The sequence below is a fragment of the Ophidiomyces ophidiicola genome, assembly GCF_022830035.1.
Source record: "Ophidiomyces ophidiicola strain CBS 122913 chromosome Unknown scaffold_13, whole genome shotgun sequence".
In the NCBI taxonomy this organism is placed as follows: Eukaryota; Fungi; Ascomycota; class Eurotiomycetes; order Onygenales; family Onygenaceae; genus Ophidiomyces; species Ophidiomyces ophidiicola.
In genome coordinates, this window is record NW_026054653.1 from 387,596 (window position 1) to 399,676 (window position 12,081).

The 12,081-nt window shown below is 42.9% G+C and overlaps 5 protein-coding genes across 5 annotated transcripts; 4 read left to right on the forward strand and 1 right to left on the reverse strand.

Moving 5' to 3' along the window:
- Window positions 1–3: 3 nt before the first annotated feature.
- Window positions 4–1,150, forward strand: LOZ57_003767 (uncharacterized protein; the record flags this gene model as incomplete). The annotated part of the gene is made up of 2 exons (XM_049252815.1): window positions 4–7; window positions 60–1,150. 2 exons carry the CDS (start codon window positions 4–6, stop codon window positions 1,148–1,150), a joined length of 1,095 nt encoding a protein of 364 aa, XP_049108314.1.
- Window positions 1,151–1,437: 287 nt separating this feature from the next.
- On the reverse strand, window positions 1,438–3,061 carry LOZ57_003768 (uncharacterized protein; the record flags this gene model as incomplete). Its single annotated transcript, XM_049252816.1, has 4 exons — window positions 1,438–1,461; window positions 1,515–1,614; window positions 1,672–2,036; window positions 2,096–3,061. 4 exons carry the CDS (start codon window positions 3,059–3,061, stop codon window positions 1,438–1,440), a joined length of 1,455 nt encoding a protein of 484 aa, XP_049108315.1.
- A 566-nt stretch (window positions 3,062–3,627) lies between these two features.
- LOZ57_003769 (uncharacterized protein) lies at window positions 3,628–4,779 on the forward strand (the record flags this gene model as incomplete). Its single annotated transcript, XM_049252817.1, has 1 exon — window positions 3,628–4,779. The coding sequence occupies one exon, from the start codon at window positions 3,628–3,630 to the stop codon at window positions 4,777–4,779; it is 1,152 nt and encodes a 383-aa protein (XP_049108316.1).
- A 2,047-nt stretch (window positions 4,780–6,826) lies between these two features.
- On the forward strand, window positions 6,827–7,228 carry LOZ57_003770 (uncharacterized protein; the record flags this gene model as incomplete). Its single annotated transcript, XM_049252818.1, has 2 exons — window positions 6,827–6,859; window positions 6,914–7,228. The coding sequence occupies 2 exons, from the start codon at window positions 6,827–6,829 to the stop codon at window positions 7,226–7,228; spliced, it is 348 nt and encodes a 115-aa protein (XP_049108317.1).
- Window positions 7,229–9,498: 2,270 nt separating this feature from the next.
- Window positions 9,499–10,181, forward strand: LOZ57_003771 (uncharacterized protein; the record flags this gene model as incomplete). The annotated part of the gene is made up of 3 exons (XM_049252819.1): window positions 9,499–9,786; window positions 9,844–10,093; window positions 10,147–10,181. 3 exons carry the CDS (start codon window positions 9,499–9,501, stop codon window positions 10,179–10,181), a joined length of 573 nt encoding a protein of 190 aa, XP_049108318.1.
- Between the last annotated feature and the right edge of the window lie 1,900 nt (window positions 10,182–12,081).

Sequence of the window (12,081 nt, forward strand, 5' to 3'; positions counted from 1 at the left end):
CTCATGAGTACTACAGTTCCCTGAATTAATATTAACCTCCTACACCAAAAACCCAACAGCCCCCCATGACCCCGACGGCCTCGTCAAAGTATGGAACCTACATCTTCACACCCGGCCCGAATATATCTTCAACTCTACTTCCGATATTCTTACTGCGAAATTTAGCCCATTCCACCCAAATCTCATCATTGGCGGCTCGTATTCTGGACAAGTGCTTCTTTGGGACACACGATCCTCCCGTGCTGGCGGCGGTGCCCCTGTACAAAAGACACCTCTTTCTGGGTCAGGCCATACACATCCCGTTTACAGCATAGCTATAGTTGGTACTCAAAACGCCCACAATATATTAACGGCGTCGACAGACGGAGTAGTGTGTGGCTGGACTGTCGACATGCTCTCTCAGCCACAGGAATATCTCGAACTTACCACCCCTCCACCTTCCAAGACCGAAGACCTTGCTCCTACGACCCTATCCTTCCCTCAATCAGATCCCACATTTTTTCTCGTTGGCACGGAAGAAGGCACCATTTACCCTTGTCACCGGTATGACCGCGCGGGCGCCAAAGCCGGAACCGACCATCGCCTTTCCTACCGCGGTCATGCTGCTCCAGTTATGTCAACTGCTTTCCACCCTGCTCGTGGGCCTGTTGACCTTGGTGACCTGATGCTGAGCTCAAGTATTGACTGGAGTGTGAAGCTATGGCGGGTGCGGCCACCAGCAGCAACATCTACATCGTCAGGAACCTCGTCCTCTTCCGCAGCCATGCATGCTGTTGCCCCTATTCTTGATATTAGTCGCGAAGACGTGGTATACGATGCTCGCTGGTCGCCGCATCGGCCCGGCGTATTTGCTCTAGTTACGGGTGCTGGGTTGCTTGAAGTTTGGGATTTATACACCGAGATTGAGGTCCCAGCCGCATGTGTGGCTCCAACATCAGGCAGAGGTGGAATACTCACAAAGAGTCTCAACAAATTGGCGTGGGAAGAAAGAGAAGGACGAAGAGTCGCTACTGGTGGCTTAGATGGCGTAGTTACGGTATTTGACGTTGGGAAAGGATTGGGAGGAGGGCCGGAAGAAGTCAATACGGAAGAGTGGTCGGGAATGAAGAGATTAGTGGGGAGGCTAGAGCAAGGTCTTGACAGAACATAAATTCTTTGAGGATGCTTGATGTTTTCGTGAAGCGTTTCATTTTCTCTCCGAGCTCTTCTGTTATATTTAGAATGTCCCCATGCTCCGTTCAACACTCAATCTTCCTAGTATGGAGTCTACAGTGTTTCTTATGTAGTGCAGATTTTTTTTGTTTCGTCTTCTATGATATTGACAGCCCCATTGCAGCACTGGCGAGTTTTATTATACCCCCATTGAGAAATATGTTTCGATTTTCCCATGTTTTATTTCCAAAATCTATCGAAGCTCTTCCTTTTATACTTCCAGTTTTAATATGTATATCGGAAGCCGGGCTTTTTTAATGTCAGTGTTAGAAGTGTGATGAAGGTGAGTTCAATAGACATACCATGTTTTCTATAACAAGAGTTCCATTCCGCTGTCGATTATTGGCCACATAAAAGTAAATCGAAAATAATACTACAATCACAATCATCAAAACATGTGACCTAATAAACATTAGTACTACCAACCGTTGAAATAGCTAGAAGAGCGATTTCTCTCACCCTACTGACACCCAAACGGCAGTGACGTAAGTTGGTGCTTCCGTAGACCTTACTATGAAACTGCCTGCAATGCCTCCAAGACCGTTAGCAGCCGCTACTGCTGCAGCTATGGTAGCTCGTTTCCACTGCCCCACGATGTTATTCGCTTGGTAAGCATTCAGAGCCGCCCAGTTAGAAACGTAAGCCCCAGTTGCAAGAAAGGTACCAATGTACCGAACAGTGACTTGCTTCGAGGCAGGAAGTCCAAGCATAAGGAATCCAGCAATGAGAGACAGTGCATTAAAGGCAATCAGAGGCCCACGCAAACGAAGCCTGTCCCCAAGTAAAGAAGTGAGGAGAACAGGGATGATTGCATAGTAGTAGGGCTATATGTGAAATATCAGCAAGGAGAGTAGGTAAGGTGCCAGCAACATGGTCAACGTACTGGAGATGAAAGTATAATCGACTTATTTGAGCTGAAGCCCATTCCTGACTGGAGAATTATAGGAAGAAAATAGGCAAGGGAGGTAGAGACAGTATTGAGTAGGAAAAACAAGCAGCTGAAGCCGTAGAGTTTTAAATCAAGAAAGTTCACCGCAATTTTTGACCAGGAAATATGCTCGGGAATGGCATCGTGTCTGTCCACCTGGATTCTCTTAGTTGCTAGATGAAGTTCAGCTTCATCCAGAAAGCAAAAGCTTTGGTGCGCGTTATCTGGAAAGTCGATCATCCACCAGTATGTGGTCACGCCTATTGTGGTGGAGATCAGACCCTGGACCAGAAACATCCAGCGCCATCCAGCAAGGCCCGCTTTTCCATGGAGCTGGTTCAGCGCAAAATTTAAGACGCCCCCCGTCGCCAGGATAAACACTTCACTAGACTGCATGAATGCGTATCGGAGCTGCTGCTCCTGGCGGGTATACCAGGTGCTGATAAGATAGGTCAGGCCGGGATAGATGCCAGACATGGAGATGCCGAGCAGAACGCGGAGGACAATCATCTGCTTCCAAGAGTGAACGAAGGCAGAGCATAAGGTGATCAGGCCAAAGCAGACCGTAGTCACGGAGAACCAGATGCGCGGGCCCACAAAGCGAATAGACAGCGTAGACGGCAGCTGGAAGATGATACTGGCCACAGTAAATATGAAAATAGCGATGGAGAATCGGTTACCCTGCAGAGAGAGGTCCTCGATCATGGAGGTGACAGCAGCGGACGAGATGATGCCCGAGTCAATGAGATTTAAGCTGCAGAGCACGCCGGCGATGGAGCACAGGCGCAGGTCGACTTTCCGGCGCAGTCTTCTCTCCAGGTCCTTTTCGTCCTGCATACCCGAACCTATATCACCATCTCCGCGCGCATCCCAGTCCGTGGCAGGCGAAGCAGCCAACGGCTTCGCAGGGTCGAAGGTCATATCTGCTGCGGGGATGGCAGTCTGGGGGTGAGTAGAAGGACAACCCTAAACAGAATAGGTAGTACCGCGTGGAGGGGAGCCATATACATATAGTTACTCCGTATTATCTGCACTTCGCTGGTGCAGAAATTTGTTCCTCGGTTCGTAGACTTGGAGGGGCGCTTCACGGGTAGGGATGGACGGGCCGCTGTCTCGCATCCGTCGGCTGGAGGATCCGTAAGGGCCAGTGCTGTGCAGTTCCGCTGCCGCAGCGCGAGTTCTACGCATGTGTTGCCTCACGGAGGTCTGTTGTTGCGCAGGCTGGATGGAGGGTGCAAGTCACACCTCCGCCAACATGCCTGGTCAGCGTGGTCTCTTCCCTTCCTCTCGCCCGTTGCTCGCACTGCCGACCCTCCAGCTTTCTCGCCGCGTCGCCATGATTGTCCCCTGAACAAGACCCTGATCTGCCTGTCTAAGGTGCCTTTGGCCTGCTTGTGTTGCTTCCGCACAGAGACCCGCCGATCCGACAGCCACCACAACCTGCCCAGACGACGCCTCGCTGCATTGCCCTTCGATCCCCTCGCAGCATGGTCGAGCGTATTCCTGGTCCAGATCCACGAGCTCTGCTACCTCCCTTGCTTGCCTGTCTTCCAGTTGGCTTCGCTTCGCCACAGCCTCCGCCGGCACTCCTACCGTTGCTCTCTCCCGTGCTTCGACAGCGTATCCAGCTTCTCAGCTCCGTTTCCCCCTCACTCTCAGAATCTTGGATCCGGCTTCTATGCTGGGACGTTGCAAAGGGAGCTGAGATAGAGCGCATCGTCGGAGAGGCGTCCTTTGAACCGCACCCCATCTCTGGCGAGATAGACATTCCTGACGACATTGAAACACGATATAAGCGCATTGACCATGAAACGCTACGAGCGTCTCTATTATTAACTGTTTACAACCTTGCTACCATCTACGTATGGTGCCCGAATGATCAAGAACCCGGTGGCTCGGGGTGGAAAGTGACAGAGGTTCTACCTCTCGACCTATTCAAACATGAGACTGATTCTTGGAAGACTTCAATTGCGGAAGCCAACGATGATTTCCCCAACGTAACGCTTCGTGGGAAACTGGCGGGCCGTGTAAATCCGTCAAATGAGCACTCGGGATTGAGGCACGACGAGAATGAACAAGATGATGACGAGTATTGGGCTCAGTACGATGATAATTTGGGTAGAACACCTGTGCGGAAGCATTCTCCCGCCCCCGACCGTTATCATACTGGTGCCTTAAAATCGATCGACACTACTCTAGATTCATTATATTATAGTCGCTATGACGGAGTACAGCCCGCGCTGGACAGCGACGACCCATCAGTGGATCGAAATGAGCTTGGAGACTCGAGTTTCAGCAATGAAGCAGTTGCAAATATACTTCGGCAACACATGACACGACTAGCTCGGCAGGGCGAGCAGCCGTCTACACCACCAGGAACAATCGACCCAACGCTCGCGCTCAACCACCCACGCCCATCATCCGCATCGTCGGATGGCTCGGCAGCTGTATTAAAACTGGAGCAATCGGCGGAGAGCCAGTCATTGTCGCAAGTCGGCGTGCGCGAGCACATATCCTGCCAGATCACAAGCCTCTATCGCCTAGCCAAATGCACTGGTATTTCTGGGGAAGAATTTGCTGGCTTCGTGCAAAATGAGCTAGAATCATTGGGCATAGCGGACAGACCCTCCCAATTTTGACATTTCAAGGACAAGCAGACAGCCAATTCATAACACTGTATCACCCCTCTTCCGCCGTACGCTGCATCGCACAGATATCAATGTATCAAATGTATGTACGGAGTACGGAGTACTTCTTACGGAATACAGAGATTCAAACCAACTATGTGCAGCGAAGCCTGTTTGCATACTTTGCTGTGTTTGTCTCTTCACTCACGTGCGCACTTTTCTGGCAATAGCCTAGCGGCATTACCTCATCATCTCAGACGCGTGCTGTTAAGGTTCTTTAGCGCGAATTTAGTGTTTTGAACTAACCCATTTGGGTAATTTGGCCAGAACCTGACCAGCACAGCATCTGAGCTGGTTTTCAGCTTTTTTGCAGGAAGTTGGAAATCACCATACAAATTTGAGAATTGCAAATCAGGTCAGAGCCACACATGTTGAATTTGCTGCTTCAAGAACTTAATACAATGTTTTTTTATATAGACTTCATCTATAATCACATTTAAATTTACTGTAGAGCTTCTCATTCAATCTGCTCCACATCATCAGATTTTTTCATTTAATTATCTGATTGAGAAATATCAGTTGACCAGCTCTAGTTATTCTATAAGAGCAGTATGTACATAAACACATCTTTTCTCTGAGTCAGTAATCTCTCAGCACTTATCTGTCTTCTTTGTAAACTGATTCAAGTCTTTGTTGTTGAGATTTTGCATCATCTGTTTTTGTGCAATCTTTTTGACTCTGCCTCATCTGATTCTTATAACATCATCACTTTCAGCTGAATATTGTTCAAATTCTCTGATCAACTAAATAAATAATTTCTTCATTGAAGTACACATTCTTTTTTTCATTTTCTGCTCTATGTCTGGTGTGCTGCCTGCCCCTGGATTGGTGAAAAATGAAGTATGTGTTGTGTCACAAGAGTTTGCAGAAAGCAGCAAAGAAGAGATGAACTTGTCTGAGATGACTTAGATCTGCTCAACTATCTGATTCTTCAGCACTGAAGATAGATTCTGCTCACAATGACAAGAGTTGAGTTCTGTTGGCAATCTTCATAAATGAAACAGAGTGACATGCACATGCAGTTAGTATTATCAGATCAGTCTTTGATTATGAAGTCAGAGAGCATCAGTTGAATGCACTCACTGTGCTTCTCTATCAAAGAAATGATCTGCTTCTCATTGCAAAGATCTCATTTAACAAAAGTATGATTGCTCAGACTCTCTCAATTCTGCTGTCTGAAAAGATGATTATATGTGTGCTTTCTTTCAATATTATTGAAACCAAACAGATTCAGAAGATGCAGTTCTTGTCTGAAGCTCATCCACTACATATTTATGATGATAACATTAATCAGTCAAATCTGGCATCAGAATTGCTGCAGAGTTTATATACTCATCTGTACATAAGTTCTGAGTTGCTGATCAGATCAAAGCTGCAGTCAATTCTTAAAGATTCTGTTTTTCAAAATTGTTTAACTGTCATGATCATAGATGAGTTGCATCTGATGTCAGATTGAGGGCAGAAGTTTCAACTTTCATTTTCATGTCTCTATATGATCAAAGCACTACTGAGTCAGATGCCATGAACTGAGATCACTGTCACATGCAATCAGATCATCATGAAAGCCATGTTTAAGTCTATTTCACTGCACTCAGGTTATGATATTATCCATACTGATGTGAATCAGCCTGAGATAGCTATTCTGATCAGTTATATTGAATATAGAAAGTTCAATACTTTTGAGTCACTTTTCTTCATAATTAAACAGACTTCTGATGAAATCACTGCTATGACTGTTGATACATCATATCAGACCTGTCAGCTGACATCAGATAGAATTCCTAAAATCATAGTCTTTATGACAAAAAAGAATGTTCTGGAGAGCACTCTTGATGTGATCAGAGATTGACTGATCAGTCACTTTGAGTATTCCACTACTCTGACTCACTTCACTGTCAAATTATACCACATCAGTCTGGCAAAATATGACAAGGCCAGTCTGTACAAGAAGTTCTGTAAGACTGATAGTCAGATTCAGATGCTGATCACATTCAACATCATGATGCACAGCACAGATGTCTCTGATATTGAGGTCAGTGTTCAATATGGCATGTTTATTGAGCCATTCATCAACATGCTATGATAGCAATTGGGTCAGACTGCTCAGATCAGTGATCAGTCTGGAACATTTATGTTGTTAGTCAAGAAGAATTATAAAGAGTCTCAGATTTCAGATGACAGCAAGATTAAATCAGTATATGAACAGCTTCTTGAAACAGATTCTGATTCTAATTCACAGATCTCTAGTCTCTCAACCATGACTGTTAATGTGGCTGCCAGTGTTGTTGAGTCAGTGATGATCAGTATGGACAGTCTCTTTGTAGAAGATGATCTGATCAGAGACACTCAATTATCATCTGAGCTGAAAATGAAGTCTGTCAGTGGCACTAAAAGTAGCTGAATCAAGAGATGAGATCATGTTCAAGATGTACTGTACAAGCTGATCAACTCTGATCATGGCTGTCTCTGTTGTCTCATTCTGAACCACTTTGAACAGTCAACAGTTGACCAGCAAGACTTCACATGCTGTTCTCTGTGTGATTCTAAATTGCTGAATATATTCAAGTTCTCTGTTGTTGTTCAGAAAACAAGAGTTAAGCATCATCATGATGTTGTTCTTCAGATGCAGATCTGATTGGACTCTTGAATTGATTTCTATTATTAAGAGATGTCATGGAAGCCCACATATTTGATTCTGATGTCAAAGAATGAACTTATAGATTTGTGCTTGAGTCAGTTGATATCAAATGAAGCTCAGTTGTTGAAACAGCTCTCTCATTGAGTCAAGCAGAAGTCTATTCATCCAGACAGTGAGAAATTTATCAGAGAGTTGAGCAGACTTGCATTGAAGTCTGCTACTCAGTCTGTACAGACTGTTTAGACTTCAGCAGTTCAGATTAATTGAACTCTAAGAATTTCAGAGTCTTGTCTTCATAACTGCATGTCAAGAGATGATTTGGAACTGTCAGTTAGTCAGAATCTCAATGATGATTGAGCAGACATACTGATGTCAGATAGTCAGTTCATTTCAGTGATTCAGATAGATGTTCTTGTCTCAGATAGTTAGTTCTTTGCTTCAGAAATTCAACTAAATGTGCTGTTGCCTAACAGTCAGCATACTACTGTTGAGATCTGTTCATATTGTCAGGTTTCTGCTCTGGTTCAATTGTCATATTCTCAGTTCAGCATATTCAGAGATTTGATGACACTCACATTACTCTCAATGTCTGTGTCAATTCTCTGGCATAGTATCCAATCAGCATCTTCAATAAATTCTCATATAATATCTGATCTGCTGTTCAGTACAGATAGTCACTTTCAGCATATATCTAATCAACTGTTCAACTCTCATCCATGAACATCTCTGACTAACTTGTCTGTCAATGCCTGCACCTGAAAGGCTTGGGATCCAAACAAGAGGCCCAGTTTCAGAATGAAGAAATGGGAACAGATGAGGAATTGAGCAACTGTTTCTTGAGTTGTGGGCCTGTACATTGGCCAGTGGAAGTATTATATAGATTTTGTTATTTTCTGGCCAGTATATATAAAGTGTATACCCAGTTGGCCAGAACTTTGGTCATCAGCCAGCAAACACATTTATGAATCTATAAAATAGAGACATCATCAGTTTAATGTCAAATAATCAGAACTGTATCTTTTGTCATAGTCATATCATAGAAGACTCATTGATCTGGACAGATGATTGATTCTTCAGACACAATTTTGATGGAAAACATGATTTTCAAAGAGAGGGGCCTTGGAACCCAAAATTTTGGCAGGAAATGGTTATTCACATATGGTTTCTCTAAACTCAGCCCAACAAACAATCATTCAATAGTAATTCTGGGCCAGATATATATTCTCAATGGCAAACTGTTAGATCAGCTGTTTCTCCAATTCTTCTTCTGATCTTCCATCTGGCAAGTGTGTTCTTAGATGTCTGGATGATGTAGTTCATCCATTTACCTTCATTAACTGGGCCCCATGCCAGATTTCTGTTATCAGAGCAGAGGTTGATATAAACACTAGCCACTGTTGTTGAGACAGTTATCAACACTCTGATTTGTTTTTTCACTGAGTACAATATAAAATCATACCCAACTGAGCAGACTCCTCTTCTCTTTTATATGAACTTGTCCACAAGCCACATCTGCTGGGCAAGATTCTGTTCAGAAACAACTGACTACTGTGAACATCTCTGAAACAACTTTATGTGTCCATATAACATTTTCAAGTCCTCTTTCATTCTCTTGACTTCTGATATAGTTTCAAGAGTCATTCTGATCAGTTGGTTGTCAGATCAACAACTCTGTCTGTATAGTAGACTGTAATTAAGAGTATCATGTTGTTTCATAGCACATATCTGCATATATTCACTTATCTCTGACAAACTGCCTGGCAACAGCCATATCTGGCAAAATCACCTGACCCACAACACATTCAACACATGTCAGATATTAACAACTTTGGTCTCTATCTCTCCTTCACTTCTTCTTATCTATCAGGCCAATCATTCACACTGCCTCAACACTCTGCCTGCCCACACCCTCCCTGTTCATTCATTCATATATCACAAGTTAATACATAAGTTAATACACATGTTTAATTCTTTCTTTTTTGAAATCAATATCTCTTTCTTTTTTTTTAAAATCAACATCTAAACAATTAGCAATGTCTGCCCCCTCTTGCCATGACACATCTTCACTCTCAGATGCAGAATCATTTGAATCTGATGAAGTTTTGCCTCATTGTGATGTTCTAATGTCAGACTCTGATGAAAATCTTTGGATTACAGCCACACCATCTGATTATATCCCACTTCAAAATCACAGACCAACAGGAGGCTCTTCCAACTTGCTGGTATCAAGTAGTTATGATACCACTCACTGCTCTCTTGATTATCTGGCCAGCTTAACCAGACACCCTGCATCTGATAATGGTATCAATCCAACTCTGCTGGTAAGATACCCAAATCAGGACATAAATAATTCTCACAGCATGTCTGAATCTGATCAGAGTGATACACTCACCAATCAATCTGAGTCTGAATCAAATATTCAGCCAAACACTGGGGATGACAATCTGTTTTGTGAGAATTCTGCTGGTGCTGCTCAGGATCAACTCCTCACTGATTATCTGATCAATGATGTTTCAGACATACTTGATCATGACACTGCTTCTGCTTCTTCTGGTGTGGATAAACAACATGGACCTGGTGAGGAACAGGCCAATACTTACAAAAGATCCATAAACACAGAACAAGCTGGTAAGTTATCTGCTCAGTATCAAATGACACACATACTAACAGTTGATCCATAGTTGATATTCAGCCAACAACATCATTCTCTAATTGAATACTTCATTTGAAATTCTCAAATCCAAAGAAAGACAATCTGGCCAATGTGTCAGTTAAACATTCAGTGACAAACCCCAAACTAACTTGAGATCAAATCAAGAAGAATCAATGGTATACATCTTGTGATGAAGCTGCTTGAAATGAAATATCTCTGAAAGTTGTTGATACTCTATATCATATCAACAGAATTGAAGGTGCAGACAGTACTGAGCAGATATCAGCATGCAATTATTGCAACAAGCATGAAAGTTGAAAATGCTGGATCTACAAATCATCAGTACACAAAAACAAAAAATGTCTGGGCAGTACTTATTCTCACTGCTGAATGAATGCCATCAAATGTGAGTTTACAGATGGCTCTGCTAACAAATGTGGCATGTCTGAAAGCAAAGGGTCTTTGCCCAGAAAAAAGAGTCATCAGATTCATGGGTCACAGATCTCAAAAAATACTCACCCAGATCAGTATCAGAATCCCTCTGCAACAGAGACTTGTCATGATAACAATAATCAAGACCAACTCAACCTCATCTGATTCACAGAGGGACTAGCTCAGATGTTTGATTTGATGTGACTGACTGAGAACAGAGATATGTTGGAGATTAATGCACATCTCATGTGGATTGAGAGTCAACTGACTACATTAATGGACATGGTATCAGCCTTAATAGATAACTTGTTCAGAATATATCATTTTGAATGATATATTGACTGAATTACACTGTCACCAGGCCAGATGCCTGATAAGCTCATGTATGTAAATAGGATACATACATAGAAATGAAAATGACCAACTTAACTATATATGAGCATAATCTACATAGAAACACCTGTACATAAAATCTGATCAGATCCACCCCCCTAAGTATCAAAATTGTTAGATTTTTAATCACATAAGATAATTGAATAACCAACCTCAACAGCATCTTCTCTACACTGACCAACTTCACCTGAATCTTTCTCATTCTCTTCACTAATGCCCACCTCACCAGCTTTCAAGACCCTTGTGATATACACATTGACAGTGGCTATGTGGGATGATAGATTCTGAAAGGCATCAGACAGCTTTGTATTGAGTAAGAATCCAGAATTATCCTCTACACTAACACACAACTGCTTCAATATTAGAGAAGCAAGACTGCAGATATCTCCACTGACAGACTTTTTAACATATTTCACATCTGTATACTCCTCAAAAGCATGCTCAACTGCCTGACAAAGCTGATGTGTATATTTTAAAGTATAGATAGACTTCCAAAAAAGCTCCTGAACCCCAAATGTTGATGTTCTCTGAGATCACAGCAATTTTTTCAGCTTCAGATTGAGCAACTTATTGAGTTTATCAGTCTTCATGAAATGATCAGTGCTTCTGTGCACAGTGATGAGACTGTTAGCCAGAACAGCATCTTGAAGCAGCTGATCATGAACAGAGAAGTTTATGAGTCATCAGAAATACAACATCTCAACTGCATAATTGAAGTGATGTTGTCAGACAAAATGCAAAATAGACTGCTCAACTCTCTGAGACAGCAACTCAACATCTCCATGTTTAGTGTCAGTCTTGATCAGCTTATAAGTCTTGACAAGATGAAGAAACTGTACATGAACTGTCATTGTAACACCTGCACAATTCTCATCAGACAGTCATGGCACATCAAAGCTCTGAGCATTGAATTGAGTCTTTAAGCTGATCTTGAGATGATGTGCATCACAATCTTTCATTCTCTTCATTAACTCATCAGATCAACATACTGACTCTGGTGCAAACATCATGAAATATAAATGACTGATCAGATCATCAAACTCATTGATCTGCAGACTCAAAATTACCACTCATACTGCATCAGAATCTGCAATATTCAGCACAGTGTGTGTGTCTCTGATTAACTGCAAAAACATTG